The following is a 27,093-nucleotide window of genomic DNA, read 5'->3' as shown; positions in this document are numbered from 1 at the left end:
AGGCTAAATCAGCTGCCGAGAAGCTCTTTACAATCACAGTGGATCCATCACTCAGAAAAATCATTTTCACACTCAGGCAACATTGTGCATCCATTTCTGGTGCTCTTGACCTTTCACCAGGCCAGAATCGTCCAGCAGCCTGGACAAATATAGAAGCTTAATCTCTGCAGGCAGGGAGGCGGCAGAGGGAACTTCCTGTGGGCCGCCGCCTCACTTTGATCTAGTATACATAATAAAACTCAATCATATATTCACAGACAGAGGCTGCAGCAAGTCCTTCAGCTCAATGAAGCTTGCTTGAAGTTTGTGTTAAGGTTACCGTAAATGAGTAACTTAAAAAATGTAGGATTCCTCCCCAAAGGTCATGTGCATCTTTAGTTCTAATAGCAGAAATTCTTTGTGGAAAAATGTTTTTTTTGTAAATTTATTTGGTTGATTTTTGTGCGTCTGACTTGTCTATGCCATCCAGGTTTGGTGTCATGTTGATATGAGGCGAAAGACGATATATTGCCAAAGCAATCTATGGCAGTAGAGCTTGATCTGATTGGTCAAATATGTTGACATGTAGAGCATGAATGCATATTGCAAAGAAACCGTTGATTCATTGCAGTTCAGTCACTCTCTTGAGATACTGTATCATGTGAATATGATATTGTGATGACGATAAATCTGCTCTATATCGCGCAACTGTACATATCAGACCCCAGTCCTCGATAAGACCAATATCGATACATCCTAAAAAAAAATAAGTTTATAAACGAGTTTTAGTGACCGATTTCACAGTATTGTTTTAATTTAAATTCATACTTTATAATTTTGAATGATCACTGAATGTAATTTTAGCTCATTCTCTTCTCTTAGGCCTCTCACAGTCAGTCCTCATGATGTTTTCAGCTTTTATTTTCTTTGTAGCCGTGCTCTCACTCTGCAAAGGGTTGCGTGACGGCGGACTGAAGCGGGATGGTAGTTCAGGCAGGTAATGGGGAGTTATGTAAGGCCAGCAGCCGATGGCGTGCCTCTTCGCCTGCCGTCCCGGCTCTGCGCTGTTCCAGGAGGGATCCACATGTCTCACTGGCGGCAGCAGACCTGGGATCTACTAATTAGCTGAACTGGAGTGTTCCCATTGTGCTCCCACAGAGAACAGAGAAACCGTCCAATTAGTCTTCTTGTTTGACCGCTACTCTTTCACTCAGTGGCTCTGAACAGGAGCAGGTGTGACTCTCACCGTCTCTCGGGGGGTTCTTCTGGGCCTGAGCTTTGACGTGGATGATTTAGTATGCAGCCAGAAATAGGCTGCTGGAAATGTAGAAGCTCAGCTGCTTTCTGCACAAACGCCGTGTCCTTCCTCAACTCTGCCGCGCTTGCCTCACGTGGCCCTCGTTCATCAAGCTGCTGCTGCGACTACACCAGGCCCCAGCTATGCTCGGAGGCCAGGAAAGAAACATCACATTATTGGAAAGGCAGCGCAGCTTTCGGTCTCTGTCACTATCTCTGTAGTGGGTGGGGGGTTTCCCCACCATCGAGTGGTTCCTCTTTATTTTCCTCCAGCTGCAGAATATTGTGACCTCATCACTTTTTTTTCTCCAATGTATTTCCTAATCTTTTAAACAACCACAGATGCCAATTTCCTCATTTGATTTTCACTGTGACGTGATTCTTCATCAGAAAGATGAAGCAGGTTAATTTAGGTCTTCCCCCTTTTTTTTGGAACTGCTCTAAAACTAACCCTGAAGTCAGTTGATCATCCACTTTTAGGTACTTTTAAAATGTTACAAGACACCTGTAAAATGTCACAAGAATAGAAGAATTTAAGGTATTTTGTGACAGACTCTAAAAACATAACTTTATGAATCCACTCATCTTGCAACTTTTGATACACCTTTTTTTTTTTTCCAACTCAGGCTCGCAGGACCTGATTCCGTCTCACTACAAACATGCTATCACAACACAGAAAACCCCGGGACTCCAAGCGAGGATATCCACTTACTACTACACCATCATATCTTTGTGAAACCAGATAATTGGCTTTTGGTAGACAAACAATGTGGTTTGTATTTTTTAACGATCTTAAAAAGTCTTCAGCACAATTTTTAGGTTGTTTTGGTCAAACACACTATTTTCACAGATAAAGCCTCGTAATTTATGATGAAAACAGAAAGTTTTGAATTTAATCAACACAGACTATACAGATCAAAATTTGTGAACTTGAGAAAACAGTCCTCATATTGCTCTCTGAAACCATGAATTAAAGTTTGTCTGTGATTATTTAAAATCATGTGAATTGATCACATTCAGAAGCTTCCTGCCATCGTTCTCCAGCCACACTAAACCAAAGTGCAATGAAACGTCCATCACAAGCAGTTACAGTCATTATGTGTGTATGTTTGAGCGTGTGAAGCGCTTACCTCGCCACACAAGCGCTGAATAGTCCCAGCACAATGAGGCACAGTGAAAGCACCGTCTGTTTACAAGGCAAGACGTCGACGCACAAACAGAAGCAGCTTTAATTCCCAGCGTTTTAACACTGATGTATTGTCCGGCACACACACACTAACACAAGTGGCTCTGTGTTACCTTTAGGGGGACACCGTTGGCCTAAAGGTTAGGGGAGCAGACTTAAGTTTGCAGTTTTGAACCCCACAGCCAACAGGCCGGGTCCCTGAATGAGCTCCTTGACCTCTCACCAGTTGATCCTAGTCTGCGTAGTTCACTAAAAAAAGGTTAAATTAGTAATTTCCATAAGATAACTTTTTGTGAGCCTTCCTTTTTTCTGTGCTCTGCTTAGAATAAAGACGTGTTACACCCAGGTCTTTTCCCATCATCTCTAGGTGTTTTAGAAGTAATGCACACATGAGCTGATTTAGTGTAAACATCGTATTTCAGTGACCTTAACCTTTTAGATTTCTATATTGAATTATAAGAAATACAAGTATGTCTTATCAGAACTGCAACAAGTGTCCACTCTTATAGTGCTGGCCTGGTTGAGTAGTTCGTTGTTATTGAAGCAAATGTTTTATTTTTCTTGTCAAGTGTGAAATGTTTATTAAGCAGGTATCGCAAAGTATTTTTAGTTCATTGTGCAACAATTGCTGGACCATGCTTTATTATGCCTAATTTCCATTCAGTACTTAAAAATGTAGCTTCCTCCTGTTATCACTTTAAAAATGCCACAGTATATACCATAAAAATACATATGGAAGCAACTTTACATGAAAACTTTCATAGATTAGTGGACAAACCTGAATTTGTACACAGTTAATTAGTTGAATAGGTGCATCTGATTCAATGTTTCACTGATGCATCACGCTGGTACACTGGTACACAAGTATTGTGTATGAATCAAATCTTCTCAGTAATTATTCCAAGCCCCCACCACAGATTTGCTGTGGAGCTTCTTTAATAAACAACAAAACCAAAACATTTTGGCTCCTCAACAGACGCCAAGATGAAAAGATTAACCTGCCGCGCAGGATGACCTCTGTTTTTAATCTGCAACAAATTCGGGAGGCCTTTCCCTTTAACATGCAGTGACACGACCTCTGACCTCTGCTGAGTCTGTGTTTGACAGTGTCAGCTGAGATCAGAAATCACTTTCATTTTTAATCCTTCCACCTCGCCTTCTGCTTCCCTCCTCCTCTTCCTCACTCCATGAGGGCTGAAGTTTAGATCCACGGCTCCCTCTGCTGGTGCACTTTGTGCGCTGCAGGCGTCATGTTATCCATGCTGAGCCCAGTGACCTCTTCCTTGTCCCATGACTTCTGTCTAAGGCCGGTCAGATGACTCTCTGCTTCAGGTCGAGCTCAACTTCCATCACAGTTGTTTCTTGGATGAGCTGCAGACAGGCATCAGCTGCTCATCTGACCCAAACTTCTGAAGCTGACTTTGTATTTGTGAAGCCAAGGTTTTGGGGCTCTTTTGCTTTTTTTTTTTTTTAAATCTTTTGCACATTTGTTTTTCTCTTTTGTTTTGTGTCTGTTAAGCATTTACCTTCTGTTTGGGAGACCCCGATTCTAATGCCAGTTGCATCAGTGACGGTATTCCGTTGCACTGACTTCCTGTGGCACCCCCTGTAAAAGGGAGCAGCTGAACAGATGGACACAATCAATGAAAGAACATTGTATTTTTATTCCTGTTAAAACAAGCCGAGGGCCACATGTTGGCGTAGTGGTTTGTATTATTGCTTCAAAGATCCAGCACTATCCAACCCTAGTTAAGCTAGAAGATGAATAGGGAAAAGCTATTGGTGGGTCAGATTTTATTCAGTCAGATTTTACAACCACATTTTCAAAAGTGGCACAGGCACAGTCAAAATTCAAATTTAAATGCCGTCTTTGTTTATAAATTATATGTTTTATAACAAAGACCACCACAATTAAAACCTTGGCAATCTGTTAGAAAGTAAAACACTTACCCCCCACTAAACTCTCAACCTAAAAGAAAACTACAAGTCTGAACCTCTTCAAGAAAAGATTCAAAGTTTTGCAAAACTAAAGGACACAAAACCCCTATCATCTTTTTTAACAGAAATAAAAATCCCAATGTTTCTACCAAAACACAGTCTCATAATTTAAGGGTTGAACAGCTGTAGAGTTCACATCAAAAATATCCCAGATTAAAGTCTGCTTCTCTGTGTGTTTGCATGTTCTCCCTGTGTGTATGTGGGGCTTTTCAGCTTTTTCAAGCCAGTAGATATCATCGTGTTAGTGGTTGGAGTAGATAATCTATGACATCTTGAAACACCAGACATTTTCTAAATACCGCTGATTATTCACAGCGGGCAAAATACTGAATTCTCATCCTGTTTTCAGTTGTTCTGCCAAGTGTGTTTCATAAATAAGCACGCTGAAATACTCTTGAGTTGTGAGTGTATTAGTTGTTATCTCCATATTTGGCTTCAGGAATGTTTCTCTTCAGTGTCCAGCAGCAGTCAGGGTTTCCACTTTCCTTCATAGCCAAAGTTTAATAAACATTTTTGGATTCAGCTGCCAAAATATACTTGGATGAAGTGTTTCTAAGTGTTTCGATCTGTTGTCTTGATGTGTTGTATAAAAGTCTTTGCTGTGTGTCTTCTGCTCTCAGATGTTAAGGGTCCTCCAGCTCACCGCTTCTCCTGCGGTCAGAGTCCGTACACAGACAGCGGCGCCTGGGAGAGGAAGTTCTGCATCCTGACTGACAGCCAGCTCATTCTGCTTAATAAGGATGACGAGGTCTGTCCCAGAGCCTTCATAGAGCAGGACATAGTTGTCCTTTGACACACTCTAACCCCTTTTCTCTCCTTTTCCCACACCCCAGGGTGCCGGCGAGCCTCAGGAGAGCCCTACAGACTCACAGAAGGGTCGAAGCCTCCGGAGGACCGTCAGCGTCCCCTCTGAAGGACAGTTCCCTGAGTTTCAGGCAGCAGAGGGCGCTGCTGTGTTAGGTAAGGAAAACAAGGCAGGCGCAGTCTGCTTACCATGACAACGCAGAGTTGTTTGTACTGCGAGTTGTTTCCACTGCTAATCCTGGACGTGGAAATTAGGGCTGAGTAACGTATCTTTACGCAACAGCTGAAACTGTGAGAGAGCTGGAGCGCTGTGTGTGTGTGTGTGTGTTGCCAATCCCAGCAGTCATTATCGGGATTAGAGCGGAAACAAAAGGGCGGATGTGATGATATTCAGATCACGGAGGAGGAATTTTGTTGCGTGTAACAGAGCTGTATCAGTGTGTCTGTATTTGTGAGGATAAAGTAATCTTACTGCTGATAAAGCGGTTTGTATGTGATTTTGATCTTTTATTTTTGTCAGTTAATATAAGTTGTTGCTACTGCAAATCAATGACTATCAGATAGTTCAAGAACATTTGTTGAGCACATATTTTATAATCTACTATTTATTAACTGAATTTGGGGGGAATTAAATACATTTTTATTGATGTTATGATTATTATTTTTATTTCAATACCAACTTAATCTGGATGCATCTTTTACATTGTATCTTGTAGTCTGTAATCTAAAGGTCATAGGTAGGGCGTGTTCCGGGTGAAAGACCTCTTTTCATCACTGAGTGCCCCGGCGGACACGGCGACATGACACAGCAATCACATGTCAGCTGACATGTGAAGATTAAAGCTTTGTTTCAATTGTTAGAAAATCCTGGAGTTTGGGAGAGCAGCATGTCAGTGTATTCAGGGGATTGAACAGATGTGCATGTTTTCCTGGAATTAAAGACAGAATCAGTTTTTCCTCTGGGCATGAGGTCGGTGTCACGGTTTAGGACCTGTGGTGGCAGTTTTCTGCCACCTCTGTCTGAGGTCGCCTTAAATGATTAAGGTTTAGAGAATTAATGAAATCAGTTGAGTTTTAGTTTGACTTTTATTTCTAAGAAAATGGTCCAGTCTAACTTAACTTTGTTGACCTTTTTTCCTCTGTTTCTGTGTTCTTGTTGTTTTCTTTCCTCTCTTGGTGGGGCTGTTGTTTGTTGCCAGATGTCCACATGTGGTCGATGTGCACTTTTCTTTCTGCCGGTGTTTGTTGGGCCACCTGAGTACAACTGTGTTCACAGAGTTCTAAATGCAGTGTGATATTTAAAACACTCTCAGCATTTTCTCTGCAGTTCAAACTTGGATTTTACTGAAGAAGCGGAGACATCAGTTTAGATTTCAGGTTTCAGTGAGTCGGCGCTGCCTTTTGCAGGTGGATATTTTTCTCGTCTCTTATCATGAGGTGTCCGGGCACAGCATGTAATTTTGCAGCTCTGTGTGGGAACGTCGCCTCTGACCGGGGGAATGTCTGAGGACAAAGCGTCCAGTGTCCGTCAGTCCATCTGAAGGAGTTGCACTGACCCCGCTGCCCCCTGTGGGACGCCCGGGCTCAAGGGATTCCCACCCTCAGCTGCAGGGGTCCAGACCTGCTTTCACATGACTGTAGAGGACAATCGGAGGAGTCCTTCAGGAAACAACACGACACTGAAAGGCTGAAAGGTTCGGAGTCAGACCCGGGTCCCAGCGATGAGGTTATTGATCAGTTATAGGGGTCTGATAGAAAATTGGGTTCATTCAGCCACAGAGAAGCTCATTCATTCACTGACCCCCCCTAATCCACCCCTCCACCCTTCCTCACCCGCTACCCACAGGCCGTGGGGGAAGGAGGTTATTTATATGTTAATCTTCCCAGTCTGCCCACACAAACAGGTCTCCAACAGCCAGTTTGAACTGGGTTCATACTGTGATTATAAAGGTTTGAACTGGGATTAAAGCAAACTGTGGGTTCATCTGACTGCATTTATAGAGGCTTTAGTCTTCATTTGGATTGTCTTTTTACCATGCGAGACCAGTTTAATATTGCAGAGGTTGTTTGAACTGTAAGCTAGTGTGTAACAGATTTCTGTGATACGAGATTAGCTCTTGGTTTCTACAGTTTGACGAATAATTGTTACCATGATGTTCAGTTTTAATTTGGATTTTGAATTTTAATATTGAACTTATATTGGCATTGTACTCAGTTTATGCTTTGGTTGGTACTGAGAAGTTCCTGAATTTAGAGCTTGTTTTACCGATTTGAATTGAGTTTGATGTTGATATTACACTGGTTTTAAAATTGATTTATTACTGAATCTGTAAATGGGATGTGATTCATGATACAATATTTTTACACAGATTTTCTTTTAGAATGAATTGACCTAGTTTGATTCTCATATGGGAGTTGGTCTAGGTTTAAACTGTGGATTTATGGCACATTTGTACTCTGGATTAAATAAAAAGACTCCAATTTTGTATTCCGACTAAGCCTAATGCTGGGTTATCACCTCGTATTAGGCTCAGTGGCTGAACTGCATGGATGTTTTTATTTATGTATCTATTATATTGGCATTTAGGTTTTAAGTGGTTTTTATTTTCTCAGTGGGATTTATCTGGTTTTGATATGAGATTTGAACTTCTTTGGGTGCTGTATTAATACTGGATTTTATGTTACACGTATAGTGTATACCACTGATCTATTTACTTATGTGGAGCTGAACATAGTACACTGTGTTCAAGACTTAACATTACATCTATACTGGGGTTATCACATGTTTTTATGGTTTTGAATTCTAGATCACAACTAGTGCCAACTATTGATTTACATTGTTAACTCTACTTATCTCCATATTAGTGGTTCATTTTGGAACTGTTCTCAGTTTGTTGCCAGCTTCATACAGGTTTTAGTACTCTGATTATTTTGGGTTTGATGTTGAATTTAAAGTGATTATTACCTTGGATTTTACAACGTTGACTTTGAGAGTTAATTAATCAGATTATTCTGAGTTTAAAGTTAGTTTCTGCAGTGTTTGGTCATGACTGATGTAACTGTGACATGATGCGGACATCGGTAGCATCCAGGGCTGAAATTAGTGTTTGGGAAATTACACCTTCAGTTTTCCTCTACTTCTTTTTTCCCTTGTTGCTCTGCTTCCATTTGTTTGCCATCACACAGTGAACGTGAGCAGAAGCAGTGACAGTAGCTGAGGGGTAATTTTACTCCACTGTTGTCAGAGCAGTCTAATTACAATGTTGACTGACTGCTCATTACCTGTCTCAGCTCTGGCTGCTGCTCTGCAGCACACCGGCCACCTCTTTCCTCCTCCTCTTCTTCACGTCCTGCTCTGTGCTCGGTTTCAGTTGCTAGACCTCAAAGTCTTGATGTCAGCAGATGAGGGAACTGATTATAAGAAAGTGATCTGCGTGTGAAAGCACTGGGAGGCCCCGGATGTCACGCCCAGCCTGCAGTGACTGGGAATTTTACTGCTTCAATGAAAATATTCAAACCAACAACAACATGCAACCACGCTAATGTAGAATATAGTTTCACCTTTACAACTGGTTTTAAATGCCCATAATTGTCCGATATGTTTATGCATACTTGGAGTTCATGGTTTCGATGCACCGCATCCAAAAATGACAGGTCAGTTAAATTCCATTCATATCCATAACCTGTGTAGCATAACAATGTCATTAGACTAGAATAGTACTATATGTAACTTAACCACCGGAGGAAAACAGTTTACAGTCTTGACTATTGTGATTTTTGTTTTGTTTTTAGCTTGTTGAATTTCTTTTTTATAGTTTCACGACACATGTTGGTGATTTTAATTAATAAAGTTGATGAATTCAAACAGTGTCTAGGTCTGACCTTAATGTGTTAATGAAACACAGCCTGAGGAAACACTTGAAAGCCCCAATAATGACCACACACAACTCTTGACAGCGTGAGAAAAATATTTGATCAGGTTCTGTATCTGCAAAAGCTCCTGAAAGGCCTTGAAGTGACTCTTTGTGCATTTAGTTAATCTGGTAGATTGACTTTTGGTGAGAAGTAAGAAACCCCACGATGATGCAGTTCTTTGAAAATTAGACACTGGATTATTTAGATGTTGTTGTCCCTCAGCGGGTGGAAGGCAGGAGGACAAGCTTCAGTCTCGATGTATCAAATGTAGTTTTTGTCTCCTGTCCTCCTCAGTTGTTGTTTCATAATGAGTTGATCTGTGGATCTGCAGCATTCCTGTCTGCCCTCCACCACCTGTCAGCCCGCCACAATGAAACCACACATCCTGCAGCACCATGGATTTCACAGTTAAAGCCCTGACGTGGTCAGGATTCCTTCACTAGATTTCACAATCAACCAGCTGAGCTTGTTAAAGTCTTATTGTCCTCATTAAGGGAGATAATGACAGCCATGGAGACACAGGGATCAGAGGAGATCAGCTTTATTCAACCTTCAGCATTCATACTTGCATTTTCTTCTGGAAATGCAAACCTCCGGTTCATATTTAAAATCCATCATTAATGTTCCACTTTTTTATTGCAACTTTGAAATTTTGCTTAAGCAGTAGACATGAAATTATAATCGATGACACAGTTTCAAAAAAGTTTCGAGAAGACTTATAGATACAGTTTCAACACCTTAACCAATGCAGAACTGTATTTTAATACTTTTATGACAGAATTCAAACGTCAATCTTTGGAATAAACATTCTTGGCCAAATCAGTTAATAATAAAACTGTATAACTAAACAAACAGAAATAAGTGGTGACGTTACATGTGCAACTATACAAAGTAGTTTTATTTGCCTAAATGTTTTAGAGGGTTAGGATTAGATCACATAGATTATACAGATCATAGACGCTTCCAGATTGAATGTGGGTTTGCTTTGTGAAGGCGCGTGCAGGGTTTTTATTGTGAAGGCTTGGCTCGAACGTGTGTGTGATGCGTGTGTTGACAGAGTTTAACTGCACACACACACTCACACACTGAGCGTTCGCAGCGGACATGACGGAAGGTGTTTCAGATGAACCTTTCTGGTGAGTTTCTCTCATTTTGTGAACTGGACGGAGCTCCGGAGCTCCGGAGCTCGGACAGCGGGCTCCCCGCGTGGCTGCAGCCCGCCTCTCCGCTCGCTCTCTGCGGCTTCGCTCGGTCGGGAAACACGCGTAAAGTTTCCGCCCGCAGAAACCCGCAGCTTCACTCGCAGACTGGAGGCTGAGCTCAGGGCAAAACCTGGGACGAGTATTCCGTTACTTCAAACATGTCTCACTGTCGGATGGTTTGTTCGGAAACCAGCCGATCGGGATGAGAAGCGATGCCTGGATTAATGAAGCTGAGCTGCTGCAGCTACAACAACCAAATACACGATCTTCATGTTTACACCTGCCTGTGTTCAGGTTATGGAGGGTCTTCTGTCAACACTTACGCACTTAAGACAAAACTCAACAGGAAAAAAACTTTTTCAATTTAATTTTACATAGATTTGTGAGGTAGTCCCTAGAAATAATAATTTCCCACAAATTTTTGAAACATACATTGTACTGAACTATCTGTGAAATTGATGAAGAATAAGTGGACTTGGTTTTAATTTAAAAAGTTATAAACATATAAATATAGTTTCTTTAAAGCAGAGTTATCTATATGTTTTAAGACCAACGGAGAGTTGTTTATCAATTTCCAAAGATATGAGCTAGTGTGTTGTTCTGCACCTGTTGTAAGAGTTATTGGTGCACTAAAGGCTGATGTGACGGCAGGTTTGCAGGAGACAAACAGTAGGAAGTTAGGGGGCAAAGATGGATGAAAGACTGTTAGCAGTATTTCAGAGAGCACTTTGTGTCATTTATAGAAAACAGTAATGTAAGTATCACAATTTATATAGGGATTTCGATTTTTCTACTAAAAGAACTATGTTTTGTCTAACATAACTATTTGGTTTTTTGTGCCCAAACCGAAGAATACAGCTGAATGTTTGACAGCATTAACTGTGTTTTTAATTTTCACCATGACAGCCAGGAAGTCCTATATACATATTAAGCACATATTTATTTATTCTGAACCAATGCATCACAACTACTTCCTTGTTGACGTTTCTCTGCTGCTCTGGTTGGTTTCTGTCTGTTCCCTCCTTATGGTCCACCCCACATGTACCTGTACGATAATATTACCTCTCAGCCAATTCTTAACATTATAGTGAGTAGGTTCATTCATGGAGTAAAACATACAACAGTCCTCTGAGCCCCGCCCCCTTCTCTGATCTCAAATCTGTTCTCCTGTCTGTGTTTGTGATGAGGACACATTCAGTGAGCTGAAACATGTCAAGAAAATTTGTGGCTTGATGTCTTCATCACGCGGACGTCAGAGCACTCGCCAGAATATTGCACTCTGCGTTGAACTTCCCTGTCTCGCTCTCTGTCTGCTTTCTGTTCTTCTGTGTGGGTCTCTCAGTCCTCTAGTGTCTTTCCACTCGCCTCCTTGTGAATTAAATTTCTTCCAGCTCCATGCACTTGACTGCTCTCCATTCTTAAGGGATGCTGTGACAGTTAGCCTAAATTGTGGCACTGCAGCTGTCCCAGGTCCAGTTATAATTAGATCATTGTGTCCCAAATTTGCTTCAGATTACTATACTTTTGTCTGATGTGATTGCAACACAGATCAGAACTCCCTACAAGTACTGTATTTCTTTTTTTTCTCCCCTGCAACCATTTTTTTTTAATTACGGTTATACTACAGTGTAGGAATAACATGTAGAAGCAATCATGATCAATGAACCTCTGTTGCTTGTGGAGCCATCAGGATTCTCAAAACCTGTTGAAGGAAGGCATCATAGTTTGGAAACTGCGAGAAGCGAGACACAAACGAAAATACTATTTTGATTACCTCATTGATAATTGATCCACGTTGGTAACATGTATTTCATTAGCCATAGTTTAAATTGTATCCAAAACATAAGAGTGGAATTTTTATTTTGTAGCTACACAATGTCTAAGAAATTCTTTGAGAGGATGCAAAAACATTCTTAAAGATGCTTTTGCTGCTTGTATGTAAAACTGGGGTTTAACTGTGTTGAATTAATTCCAGGGTATCCCTTATACAATAAGTCTTAACCAAAAGCATAGATGTTTCTGGTCTCATTGCAGTTGTTTGGATGTTGCTCTGCTCTAAATGTATCATACAGTTTCAAACTATTAAGATTAGTCATCTGAAATGATGAAAACAATCCAAAATGGCCCTGGTATATCAGATTTTTTTGCAGAGTCGACATCAATTTCTTTCTGTTTGAGCTGAAAGTAATTGTATTTCTATTACATTTTGACCTTTAGAAAGCAGTTTCTTCCAGTAAGCGTGCAGAGAAGTGATTCATGTTATTGTGGGTCTGTGCAGCTTTAAGATGCGACTGGACGCTGGTGCAGAGATGGTTTGTCTCCTCGGGCGGCCCTTGCTCTGTCTAATCGAGGCTGTGAATGTGATTCCTCTTTCTGTGCATCTGACGCTGAGGAGCTTAATGAGAGCGGTGTCCTTGTTGCAACACGTTGAACAGAATCGTTGAGCACCTGGATGACAGACTGACCCTGGAGTAGATCCATCCATCCTGCAGGAGGTCCCCCTGCCTCGCTACAGCCACTCTTAGTTTCCTGTGTTTCAAGCTGAGTGGCTTTAACTGATTGAAACACTCTGGACTACACGTTCAAATACAAAAACTACCTGAAATTACATTTGTTGGAAAATGTTTCAGCGTTGCATGCACTCCATCCTAGGGTGGACACTTCTTGCCTTGAGTGAACTGGCTCCCAGTTCGGTGTAAGGGGATCCCATTGCTGCTCCTAATGAATTCAGAGGAATGTGAAGTGATGTGAGAGGAGGCGGCCGACACACGCAGACCCAACCAGGCTCAGCAAACAGAACTGGTTTCATTATGCGAAAAGAAATTCTTTGAATATTTGTTATGAAAGCGGATCTGTGCGACCGTGAGGCTCGGACGACAACAGTAAGTGGGCCATAGACAGTTTAATATTTTAAAAGAGCTGGTTGACATACTTCTATGACGTTCTCCTGGAGAAAATTTAATTTTTCGAGATTTAACTGATTTCTAGATATCAGAATATAGAACACATTGTATTTTTCCGATCATGTGTGTGAGACTTCGTTCCAATTCTAAATTGCTGCAATTTAGGATGTAGTAAACAATGGTGTATTTGCAAATCCTTCAAGCTTGGATTATTGCCAACAAATCCCATCAAGGGCATTGGTTATCAAGTCTTCTTTTTGTCCTCTGAGAAGTACTGTTGTTTTTCCACATAGGTTCTCTCATCAAAAACATTTTACATATAAACCCAATGCTCGTGCTCAGGAATCTTTGTCTCTGACCTTTTTTCCATCATACACACAGCATTATTAAATTAAGTGCTCTGAACCAAGCTGATGACATTTCTAAATCCTCTGACTTTGTACACTGCCTTTTTAAATCCTGTCCTACATCATTTGTAGCCAGTTTTATTTGTCTGTGGAGCTTTTTCCAGATGAACCATCAATAAGATTGTGTCCATAAAGAGAAAATTGGTGACTGAACTCTGTTTCGGTTGGATTGACAGAATTTGATACTACTATATCAACAACAAATAAATGTTTTTTTTTAAACAATATTTTGCTAGTTTTGAACTTTTATAACACACATGACAGCAAATACAAACATGACGAGTCTGCAAGTCTGTGGATACAGATAAAGTAAAGTGTTAGGTTTCGGTTGAGGTGTTCATCGTCGGAGTCCGACAGCAGTTGCATGGATCTCTCCTGCTGTTTATTTTTTTTTTTTGGGGCGGTGGCACAGCAGCAATGTCCTCGCCATGCCTTTCTGTCTGCTCTTTTTCTGCTTCCCGAACCACGTGCTGCTGGTGCAGATGCTCAGCCAGGCGGACAACCTTTAAATCAAATCAGGGGCAGCAGGTCCATTTCAGTGTAAAGTGAAAGTCAAGTAGTGAGAGTAGCACTGCAGGATACCACCACAACGACCAGACATTCTGGTCCGGCCTTGCTGGATAGTCCATGTTTCCAAGTTTCCACATTGTTCTTTTTTTCCTCATGTAGTTCTAGCATTGCTTGGACTTATGCTTTAGGTCATTATCTTGCTGTAGAATGAATCCCTGACCAATCAGGCTGATACCAGAGGGTATGGTGTTGCAAAATCCTGTGGTAGCCATGTTGGTTCAGGGTCCCTCTCATTCTGGACAAATCATGATCCTGGATCCAGCAAAACAACCGCAGACCATCACAGTTCCTCCTCCATGTTGAACATTTGATGTCACACACTGTAAAACCATCTTTTCACCTACTTGACGATGTATAAAGATCCTACGTGATGAACAGAAGATTTCTGTCTTCTGTTTCTGTTGTGGCTTTGGGTCTGTCAGAGTTTCAGTTTTGTTGATGAAGGAAATTTCACTCTCTGACACCTTGACTTTCGTTGAATTCCTCCTGAGGAAACACCTAAATATTCAAGTGTTCTGATGGTCTGTCTCTGTTTCATTGTTAATAGCTTTTTTTTTGCACCATTTTCATTGGAACATTTTCTGCAGTGCAGCACTGTTGAACTGATGCTCACATGTGTCTGGAACCACAGTCTGATCCAACACTGCTTTCATGCAGACAGAGGAGGTTGTAAGTAATTCAGAAAAGTTGTACCACCCGTCGCAGTTAGCAGCACTGACTTTCAAGGCTTGATGAACCGCTACTGCTTTGTTACAGCTTTAAGTTTTTAACCCATTTCTTGTTCCTTGAAAAAGGCTTTTTAGTAAAATTGTGAAATGTGCATTATATTTCAGTTTTGAGCAACTTAACCTTTTTTAACCTATGGCAGTTCACCGCTTTCCTTTGTGCCATTTCAAGTTACTTAATGGACTTGAATTAGTTGAACTGCAATAAATACCTGGAGAAATTTGTGTAGTCTAAAGCTTTTGACCAGGAGGCTAATCTCACTCTCAGGGTATCTCAACAATGTTTAGGTTTTTGAAGGCCAGGCGTGATAGTCAGCTTAAAGAAAAAGAATATCTCAGAAGCTTTTCTTGACTTTTTTTTTTTCCAAAAGTCAGTGAATTGACGAGCTGTGTTTCTGTCATGAGTACTTTTCAATTATTACTGTATTGTGAGTATTGAACTGCAAAAAAGAAACTTAAAGAAAGCATCCTGCGCTGGAGTGTCTACTATTTTCTACATTGTGAAATAGGATGTCTTTAAAATCTTCACTACTCTGTTGTTGTGTGGAGTAAAAAAAAAAGGGGGGGGGGGGTTATCATTATCACTGGGTGATGACCTATTAAGTTTTTTGAGCGGATCTCAATAATTTCCTCTTTTCCAATATTTCTTCATCACTATTGTTGCACTCATTTAAACTATTTGCAGGCTATCTTAACATTTTTGATCATTTATCAGTAACAGTATTTCATACCTGAAAGATATGAAGAGACAGCCACAACTCAGTCAGTTGCAACCTCTTTGACAGTGAAAGTAAATGGATTTCATTCTTCAGAATTTAACACACCGTCTTTGCAAATATTCTTAAAAGAATCAAATGGATTAGAGTTCAGTGACACCTACATTATACTTTGTGAACAAGACACCAAAGAGAAAATTAAGTTTACTGATTTGTGGCCTGGCCCTTCCTCGTCCGGGGTCTTACATCCTGTAAACATGGATGTGTCAGGCTGTAGCTGCTAAAACGTCTCTCAGATGGCGAAACATCTGAAAGGTAGTTAGACGACAATGAGCTGGAACAGTTAATGTAATCACTGTGATTACAGCTTATAAAGTGGAGCTGTTTCTCTGAATGCTTTGGAGCATCAATAAGATTAATGAGATGAGAAATAATGGAGAAACAAGAGAATAATTAGGAAGTTGTTACATCCATTCAGTCTCCATGGATCCTCTATCTTTTACAGCTTTTTCCAAATTAGGGTTGCAGGACGGTGGTGCCGATCCCAGATTATGAATAAAGGTAAAGTACACAATGACAAATCACCTGTATTTCACAGGTCAACAGTCATGCACACTTACATATTTGCAATTTAATTTCAACAGTTTCCCTCAAATCCATGTTTATGGACTGTGGCCTTCCGCTGGCTGACATGCTGTGAGCATCAGGGTTGGGTAGGCAGGGCATTGCATAACGAGGCCATCAATGTCGACACCAGCGACAGTGGGACTTACATTGGATTAACAAATGAAAATGATCTTTTCTCTTCATACCAACTGCAACCAGCGGAGGCTATAATTTTGACACACCAAACAGGAACACCATAGCAGGATGACATGACACACAAAACCGTCTTTACTCCTGGTTGCCAACTTCCAAATATTAGACTTAACTAAACAAGATCAACTAACTAAACTACACAAATTAAGCAACAAAAACACAACACAATCATTACCGACACTATATAACCCCAAATAAAGACATTTGAAATGCCGCCAACCACACTACCATAATGCATTGCAGCGATCAGCTCCGTGGTCTATACAGTATGTTTCAGCTGTCAAGTGTTAATCTAACAAAATCAAGATCGCAAAACACCATTAAAGAAACTTAATTCAATAGCAGTGTTCCGACTCTCCCAACAAGATATAGCTCATGACATGGCAGCGCATGCATTGTTTATGTTGGAAACACAGAAACATGGAGAAAATGTAAACAACTCTGACAGCAGAGCTGTCTGCGTTGCTGAAACCACTTTTGCGGCGTGTCTGCACCCCAGATTGGGGATACATGAAAGCTCAGGTGTTGGTCTCCCAGCTTTTAAAAGCTGCTGTCTTTCCTCAAGAGAAAGTTGTGAAAATGTCTATCGTCTCTAGCGCTGTCATCCTCCCTGTGAACCCGCCAACTAGCTAGAGAGCGTAGCAGCGCTCTATCAATTCACTAATGCACTGTGCATATAGCATTTAGCATAGCACGGTTACGCCCAAAGGCAGCGTAGCGATCTGCCTTTTTATATAAATTATTTTCATATTGGGGAACTGATTGCACATGCGCAAACACATCCATACTCTGGATATGACCGGTAAAGACAGAGCAGCAGTGTGACTTCGGGAGAGGGTGTGGCCTTCACAGAAAGACAGCGTAGGAGTGAATGACTTATGCAGCCTCTCCGCCACACCAGGAAATGTTGGTGTTGAGTCATTTGGGCTATGAAAAGCACAAAATGCTGACACTTTCAAACCTATAGGTACTGTAAGTTACCGGAAATTGAAAAATAAATTATAATTATGATTAAAACAAATAATCAAAATAAATATTTCATTCATTTCAATTCAGCATTGAGTAGGTCACTGCCTCCCCTGACTGCACGTCACTGACTGGCATACACAGAGAAAACTCTTGTACGCTCAGGTAGAACATAAGGCGAGTGTGATAACCTTTACACAACTGTAGAATAACACTTCTATGTCATAGTTAGTTTCTATATTGAGACCGACAGTTGCACAGTGAGAAAGTGAGTTATCTGTAAAACAAATAAAAGGCTCTAGCTCTCTTGTGTTTTAGTGTTGAAAAATTCAGTTCTGTTGAGCCAAATCAAAAATTGCAAAATGTATGAGTTTAATAAACTGGGAATAGAGAATATCTTCAGATTTATTCTTGGAAAATCGCCAAATTAATCAATCAATTTACTACCATATTAACACAAGGCACTGTAGCACATATAAACTGTTTAAAAAGCATGAAACTGACAACATGTTCATGTTTCCAGTTGGAGGATTACTAAAGTGAGTAATCAATTTCCAGAATAGCTGCAGGTTATTGTTCTGTCAGAGGATGTCTGACTGTCGGGGAATGATAGCTCCACCCTTCAGCTGACACAAAGGTTTTATTGAGCTGCAGACTGTATCCTGTGTGTCAGGTGTGTCAACTCCTGAATAAATGAACCAGAGTTCAACACGGGGCGGTCGCCAACATTCCCAGAATTCCTCTCAATGCTGTCTGATGACATCACACCCTCTCATTCATCTTCTCTTAGCACACAGCTTTCAGGCTGTGTCACAGCTCCACCCACAACCAGGGTCAAAGGTCTTCACCAGGCAGTTAGTGGTGTGTTGTGGGAAGACTGGAGAAGTTAGGCTGATCACAGAGTTTATCGTGCAAGGTGCAACGTTTGGTAAGTGATAAGAATGTCTTTCATGTGATCATCTCTTGGTCACAGATGGAATCTGTCATCAGGTATTAATCGCTAGTATGTGAAATGCTAATGGAGAAAATCAGTTTAACAAAAAATTCATATCAGAAAATTATATCACAATATATAATCACATTTTCCATCTGCTCAGACAGTAAAGCTCTTGTAGTGAAAGATGGGGGAAAAAAACTGTTTTATGTAAAGAAGTTATCAGTGAGTTTCAATCAATGAGCTGGCTGTTGGGGTTTCAGTTTGCTTATTGAGATACCACGATGGTGATGTGACTGCATTGTGCCTGGCCCACAGCAGTGTTGTGGTAGGAATGAAAGTTTTGTTCCCTTATCTATGTGCTTTCCATTTACACGTTTTGATCCAGTTATGGAAATTCAATTGGTCTGTAAAGGGCAATTTTCAGTCTTTATCCAGATCTAAAGAAACTAACTATGAATAAGAGGACTCAGTCATTTGTAATATGGTTTAAGATAAAATGGTGGTTTAAAAAAACCCCTGAAAACACAGCTCGCACTTGAAAAAGCGCAACGAGCCAGATGTGAGTATACAGATGTTCGAGTGCAGCTCATAGGTCCATCTGTCCCTGACGTTATTATAAGTTAATGTAAACTGTAAAAAAATCACATGCTCTACCAATTGTGAGGTTTCCTTTTTCTTCTTTTAGATTACTTTAAAAGAGTCTCTGTTTTGAAAAGCTCTCAGAACACTGACGACCATGCTGATGGATGAATTTCTGCGACACCTGATAACGTCCTCTCTGCTCGTCTCTGAGCTCTGCCTCTCTCCGCTGTCCGGATTATTTTTAGCTGCATTTTCCCAGGAGTGTTTCCGGGAAGCTCGATAACTACAAATCGACACGCGAGTCGTCTTCACCCAGAAGAACTCATGGCCGGTGGAGTGGGGTGAGGCTACAAATGTGGCTCCAATCCTGATCTGACAGTGAATACCTGGAATCTCGCCAACAGACACGTCTCAGTGAGAGAAATCAGTCCACAGACCCTCAGTGTTTAGTCCCAGCCAATTGAAGCAAAGTCACAGAACACGTCCTGAGGAGAGGATGCTCCTATCCTACCGGTGAGAGTGGTCAGTTTCGTTTGACACTGGGGCTCAAATTTGTAATTCACGTCAAACCAGCAGCGACCCCGTCTGTGAAGGTCACCATGTCTCTGGCAGCCCAGACTCTGGTGAACACCCCGAAGCAATTGATTGAGCCAAGCTCCTCTAATCAATATCTCGTTAGCAGCAGACGGAAGAGGAGGAGCAGGATTGTGAAAGCTTGAGCAGATTGAGGATCAAAGAACAGATGGTTGTTGGTTTGATTCTCCAGGCCACTCGGAGGACTCACTGATTGATTTCAACAGTTTGTTTCATTATTGTAGATGTTAATGGTGCATGATGATGGCCTTAATTACAAGTTTTTCTTTGGTTCAATATAGAAATCGCAGATATTAATTGAGAATATTCATCCATTTTCTGGAAAAAACATTTTTTATTAAAGCTAGAATAAATAACCTGCTACAATGCTTTCTGTTACATTGTTACCCCACCTTATCAAAGTATGTCGTCTGTTTTCACCGTGAAACTTAAGACAAAGTTGTTATTCACCTGCTGCTTTTCATACTACTTTGCAAGTGGCATCTATATTTATGGTCTATTGTTAAAAACATCCCAAATGTGTTAAGTACGTTCTACAAATGATTTCCTTGCACAATGTATTGGCTGTCTGAATGTGGAGGATTGGAAATCTTCGACTCTGTTGGACTGCTGCTTGAATGCTGAGGAGGGCCTTGTTGATAAGAATAACAATGATACCTTCTTTCAACTTAATAATGCCACAATAAGTTATAAGGTATGTAGCGTGTCCGTTTTTTGAAAACTTGGTAAATGTAGCGCTATATTGGCAATTCTGTTTAAATCATTTGCTGTACTGTGATTTGTGTTGAACAGCTTCCAGTAGGTAAACAAGTAATCACTTTCCGTTCTTGATATCTTGATATATTTGATTATATATAGTCACAATTTTGGTTGTTCTTAATGGACAAGCAGCTCAATGAAGTGCTGACTACTTGCGTGTCCCCTGGTGATTGGCTGACTATTTTTGATTTTATAAATGACAAACGTCACATTCCATATGGTGATGTTGCCAACAATCATTGTATTGATGCGATTCAAAATTGTATTCATTGTGTGGCCCTAGAAGATGTAATTTCTAAAAATACCAAATTAGAATTGGTAGATTTTTTTCCACAAGTGCTTTTACTGATTCAATGATGAATTGATAATGTGACAGCAACTTAGTAATTGAGATGCGAATTGTATTGCAGTTGTGGAGAGGGGTGATCAAGACTGACTTTAACTCTGGCTCCTTATGTAAGCCTCTCTGAGTCCTCCTTACTTATCCATAACCATTGTCTGAGTGAAAACTACACTTTCTTTTTTAACCTCTGAGTGCATCAGAACTATTCTATGACAAATCTTAAATCGTATACTTCTAATCGTACTCCTGAGCAGTCACTGTGAGCACTGGTTCGTCTGAACAGAAGTTTAGGTGACCTGCTGCTCAGCTGGTTGTTGGACTATAACCGTGAGGTGAATGTAGTTATAGCCTCACAATTGTAATCTATAATAAACTGAAATGAATTAATCTGAAAACTGAATTCATCAATAACTAATGGGAAGTGCTTTTCTGAGATTTTATTTGTGCATCTGTTTGATGACATGGAGAAATCATGCACATGTAACAACTGATTTTAATATTATGTGAGTATTCTAAAACAGCAGTTATAGTTATTTACTCCATTTGCAACCCTATACTTATCAGAAGCCTTTTAAACAATATAGACTGAACTTTACTCTAGTTGCTGTCACTGTTGCGACCCTCTTGAGTCTGTCTTCCTTGATCTTTCTTTAAAACCCATGTATTTGGAATTTGTTCTGCCCTTCTCAGTGTTGTCATAAACAAAGACACTTGTGTTGTGGATGATTTCAGTGTGACGTTCAAATGATTTCATATCCTGATTTATTGCTTATGTAGCAGTCTTTGATATTTAAAGGTCACATTTAGCCTGCTGTGAAAAAACAAGAATATACTGGTGGTGTTTTTCTATGGTCAAATATTTATCTGTGATGTGGGAAAGTGAGTTAAAGAAGAATTACCCAACATGCCTTTGATTGATGACAGCTGTGTTTAGTGCTGCTGAGATGATGTTTTTTATATAAACCAACACTTTGAGGTCAGGGGTTTAATTGGCTGTTTTTAACAAATTTTGCTTTTACCTCTATATTTCAACATTAATGACTGTTTAACTTGAATGCTTGATCTCTTTTTTTCCCAGCACAACCTCACTGATGTGATTCTACAATTACTTACTCATTTTGAAATACGTGGCTGAACACTTTGGACCTAAAACTACAAAAAAATTAATAAATTTGATTGGGAAAAACGTAGTTTTTATATTGAGGCACAAACATGTGTAATGCTTCCTTTATACCCTCTTTTAGCATCGGAAACACTGATGCATCCTTTATCAAAGGAGACGAGATAATGCTGCCCCACAATTCCTTGCGGCAACAACATTTAAAGGGACCCGTTCATCCGAGCGTTCAGGGAAACTCACGATGGCTGAAAAGGGAGCAGATCATGTAAAGTTACCAATGCAATAATATGCTTTGAACAATTTCAAATAATCTAAAACACATATCCCAACTATGAATTGTATGCAGGTGTTGTAAAACGAACACAGTAAAGTAAACCTTTTGTGCCGCCTATTCTCAGTTTACATTGGTTATTTATTCATCTGGCAGCCGTTTCACTTTAGTTCCTCGTAGCCTGGTAGCCTCTTTTCCTTTGATTTCATTTCAAACCTTGTGATATTTGAGATTATATCAGTGGTAAGAGGCACATGGGAAACTGGTAGAAATGCGCTTTTTGTTGTCCATTTTCGGAAATTTTTCGTTTCTTTTCACCACGGCTGACGTCACTAATCTGCACCACTGTCTGATTATCATTACATCACCTAGTGAAAGTGCGGTCCGACTGTAACAACAATGTGATCGTCTTTCCTAACATCTTTCCTTAACCCTGTGACATTGTCCACGGGGAACTTTGGACCAATAGAAAAGGAGTGTCTCGTTTTTTTTTCTATGCCAACGACTTGCATGGCACAGGATTAGCTGTTTTACAGTCAATTCCTCCATGAATCCTGCACCAGACGCTCACAACACACACACCAACACATCGGGTTTTTATTATTATCGTAACTCTGGTTTTATTTGGCCTATCAACATTTAAAAACTGGTTTAAAGCTTAAAATTTGCACTTTGCAGCCAAGTTGAAACGCAGTCTGACAGTGACTGCTGCTTCCTGCTACGTCATGCGAATTAACCTTGCGTCATTTGACGTAAATGTGCATCAAATTACACGTGGCTAATTTGCACATGACAAAAAAAGCTGCTTTGATCTCCATGAGGTGCCCTCCACTTTGTATGGGACATACAGCAAAGCAGTCATCTCACGAATAAGCTGCACGTTTTGATATTCAAACAATACTGCGGGAGATATAGCATGGCGGAAAAGAAGTCAGAATAATAATAATAAAGATTTGGAGTTTTTAGTGTGCAGCGATAAATAGAGCTCTGGAGAAAGAGAAGAAGGAAGAGAAAAGAAAGAGAGCGGCCGAGCGAGGCTACTACTGTGCTGCTGCAGGGAGAGAGAGGAGAGGAGCGTCTGCAGAGCACCGGGAAGACAGAGGAGAGAGGCACAGTGCAGTTGGAGGATTGATTGAATAAATGCGGTAAAACCTCAGTGCTCCGTGAGAGAGAGAGAGAGAGAGAGAGAGAGAGAGGAAGATAGAGGGGGTTAGAAGACGGACGTTTGCTGCTTAACCTCATTGGCTGACAGGTGGTGGCTGCTCCGGCCAATCCCGTCTGACTCTGTGTGTGTTCGTCCTTTCCTCAGATGATGGGGAACAGCTGCGATAGAGGTACCATCTCTCGCCCTCTCTCTTGCTCTCTCTCTCTCTCTTCTTTCTCTCTCCTTCAGTATGTTTCTGTCCATGTCATGTGACCGACCCGTCATATTTTCCTGTTCACCGCATGTTGCCTCAACTTTGTATCGGTGGACAAATAGGAGTAGTGATGGCAGTGCCTGTCATTGCTGCTCTTTTTCCATCATCAAGGGAGGATGCATGAAAGTTTGGCTCTGGCTTCCTCATATTGCCGTGCGCATGCAGCCAGCATCCTCCTGCAGCTGGAACTTGATCCGGCTCTTTGGGGGGAAGCCGGTAAATGCTGACTGCTGCTGCATGTTGCGTTCACTGTGGCTCGGTCATTAATGTGTTGCTGAATGCTGCCCTGTTGCAGGAGGGGTTTTACGTTATCTGCTCTCATGACATGTTGTCGTCATGTGAATGCCACATGCTGTGTCTTCCTCATGAGCACAGCTGATTCAAGACTCACTGCAGGTCTTGAAAAGTCTTACAAAGCAAAGACAGAATTGTTAGTTGAGCAGGTCTTGTCAAGTCAGAATGGCTTAGTGTGGATTTGTCATGAGGCACTGCTATGCTAGAAACTTTTCAGTGTGACTGGTTTGTCTGCAAAACTGTTGTTTTAGAATGATTATAGTTAGCTTCTATTGCTAACTGTCCTCCACTGACTTGTTAGCAGCAGTCAAATCAAAAACTAAACTGCAGTGACCTCAGATGACTTTGTTGCCGGGTTCACTGCAGAGGAGGAAAAAGAGCCTGAACTGAGCTTTAAAGTCAAAGACCCATGGACAGAGTGACTGAGGGACTTTGGGTTTCGGAGCCATGAACACAAGAGTCTGCACCTTTTACATGTTTTGGCTGTTTTCATCCCTCTGTGCCCTGTAGAAACTTCTAAAGAAGACAGTATTCCTTCAGAACTGTACAATTCCTTTAATCAGTTTAACTGGGTGCGAACCAAATCCAAGAAGACAAAGATGTGCTATTATTTGTCAACCTCCTTCTCCGGTCAATCGTGATAAAGGGACATGAAGTATCGCTCTAAAGAGATAATTTTTTTGTACTTTTATATTATAATTGTATTCCTGGAAGGCCTGTAGCTTCTGGGAATGTGCAGATTTATGAATAGCTTTTCAAATGTCTGATATGATTCAGTGAATGATATTGAGTTCCCAAAACTGAAACGTTTTGACTGCAAACCACAAAATCAACTGTGGGTAAATCATTTTAGGGCATCTGCTTCCCTTCAAGCTTACAGTACAATCACTTTAAAAGTAGTAATGTATTGTACTTTGTCAGTTATTAATAGTTATATTTGCTTCTATAAACGACATCCCTTATTTAAGCCTCTGCTTATCACAAAGTCTGACATGCAGCAGAGGAAGGTGACTGTCATTAGATGGATTCAAGAGGACACTCGAGCTGCACAAGTCAGTGTTTGAGCACCTTATTGTTGTTGGTTTTGAGAATTTTTCTTGTTAGTTTTTTTCTAAGTCAACTCCTATATGTTTTTATCTGACTTAGGGTTGTGGGGTGCTGTATCAGATATTTAGTGACTTTGGTGAAAACAGTGGACAAACAGGACAGGTCAGCAGTTCATCCCAGGGCAGACACACATAATGAGGCTCTTCCAATGACCTTCGGGCAATTTAGAGTCAGCCATTGGTTTCAAATTCAGATTTTTAGACTATGGGAGGAAACTGGAGAACATGCAAACCCAATATAGAAACAAACCCAAGTCCATCCCAGTCTGTCTTGATAGGAGGAGAGATTGCTTACCTCTGCACTGCTGTACAGCTGGCGGATAAATACCAACTTTAATAACTAGACACACGTATGATTGGGGTCCAAGCCGAATGGCAAGTTGACAGTGGGAGTTTCAAATGTGAGGCATATTAAATCAAAAGTTTACCTTATCACCTGCTTTTTGAGTTGAATTTGTCAGGTCTTTTTGGAGACTAAGCAGACTTTCAGACATCAAGTGATTTTATTTCCGTAGGAAAACCTAATTTATGCTATACTGGACTTTGTGCACTTAAAACCAAGGGTGACTTACATGGCTAGTTGAGCAGAGCGATGTTGCTGCTGCACTTTGACTATGAAGGGAAACACAGTCATACATAGTATTATGTGTTTTATATATTTTGTATGAAATTGGAGCAGTCATGATACTGTATGTTATATGTTTGGTCCAAACTGGAGAGAATGAGTTACAACTATCTTCCAAACCTGGTCCAGCTTCAGGAAGCATTTAACCAGCACACTGTTTGTCCTCCAATCAGATGTCCTCCACCATGTCCGACAATCACCACTTGTCCTCCATTGCTCAGGCTGAAAGCTCAGAGGGTGTTGTTTCTGATGATTGAGATGATGGTGAAGTTAAAAGGGAGAAAAAAAGTTTTCGTGGTAGTTTTAACTCTCTCTCTCTCTCTCTCGCTCTCTCTTTCTCTTTCTCTCTCTCTCGCTCTCTCTCTCTCTCTCTCGCTCTCTCTTTCTCTTTCTCTTTCTCTCTCTCTCTCTCTCTCTCTCTCTCTCTCTCTCTCTCTCTCTCTCTCTCTCTCTTTCTCTCTCTTTTTCTCTCTCTCTCTCCAGAAGTGTCTTCGGAGCGTTCTCCGAGGAGGAGGAGTATTTCTGGCCTCGGGAGTTCAGAGAAGAGCGTCACAGTCGACAATCCAAACTCGTCTCCCTTCAAAGTGCCGGTGAGTAACATTTGCTTACCTCTGCTGCTTCTGGAAAAAGTACTTGGAAATATGTGTTTTGTCTTAAAAAAAAAAAGAAGAAAAGAATACAGAACACAGATGGTAATGATATTTGTAATAAGAGAAAAAAATATATTTTTTCCGTTCCCCGACTACTTTAAATTTGTCCCATTTTTGATTTTGTAGTGTATAGCTTTATTAAACCCTTAAACTCTACAGAAACAATATTAATTTCCTCAATCAGTATGCTGAACCACATTTAGCCACTTGAACCAGTTTTTTCTCCCGTTAATACAGTATGACACCATATATTTCATGGTGCCAACATAAGGACTGGTGTTCCTCTGAATTAGAGTTAAACTGATTTAAAACAATCCTCCATCTATATAACCTGTCATGGGTTTCTCTCCATCTGTCTATGTGAGTAAAAGCAGCAGCACTCGTAATGTCTATAACCTGATTAACACATATTCACTGCTCTCTGTGTAACTGTACCTGAGGGATTACTGCAAGTAATCAGAGTACCTCTGTGTCTCAAAAGCAAAGGAGCCTGAGCTCAGCTATTTTTAGCTGACAGACAGATGAAGCATGCATCTGAAATCATTTCATCTTCAGCTGTCGGGAACCCAAACACGCCCGTGTGAGGTGCGAGGGTGGATGTTTAGAAGCTTTCAGAGGTCAAACATCTGCTGCTGCAGCAGCATGATGGGACTGATATGATGGGAATAGATAAATAATAACAGCGGGGATATATTTATTCAGAGATTTTGTTATGATCGGAGTACTATGTTCAGTTTAGTTTAAATCACCTTTGAGTATTGAGAGGATTAGCTGAGTCAAGTCTTCAAATTGCTAGTCAGAGTAAAGTTTGTTGAAGGCCTGTCCAAGTTTTTAGAAGTCTTTAGAAGACTTGTCATAGCCTCGTTCGGTTTACAGTCTTGGAGAGCGACTCCAATTAAAATGTGTAG

At 40.7% G+C, this 27,093-nt stretch overlaps 1 protein-coding gene across 6 annotated transcripts in view; it reads left to right on the top strand.

The window, feature by feature from the left end:
- The window catches only part of rasal2 (RAS protein activator like 2), a 74,288-nt gene that overhangs the window by 26,694 nt on the left and 20,501 nt on the right, over window positions 1–27,093 (top strand). For 4 of the 6 annotated variants that reach the window (XM_080463754.1, XM_080463753.1, XM_080463752.1 and 1 more), the window contains exons 2-4: window positions 5,080–5,207; window positions 5,293–5,419; window positions 26,019–26,125. In XM_080463754.1, coding sequence (XP_080319880.1) covers window positions 5,080–5,207; window positions 5,293–5,419; window positions 26,019–26,125 — 362 coding nt within the window. Of the gene's footprint in view, window positions 1–5,079; window positions 5,208–5,292; window positions 5,420–10,230; window positions 10,315–26,018; window positions 26,126–27,093 lie in introns of those variants that run through there. The other 2 variants (XM_080463756.1, XM_080463755.1) reach the window with 2 other exon arrangements.

The sequence above is a fragment of the Lipophrys pholis genome (assembly GCF_963383615.2).
Source record: "Lipophrys pholis genome assembly, chromosome: 1".
Taxonomy (NCBI): Eukaryota; Metazoa; Chordata; class Actinopteri; order Blenniiformes; family Blenniidae; genus Lipophrys; species Lipophrys pholis.
This window is presented reverse-complemented; position numbering and strand designations above follow the sequence as displayed.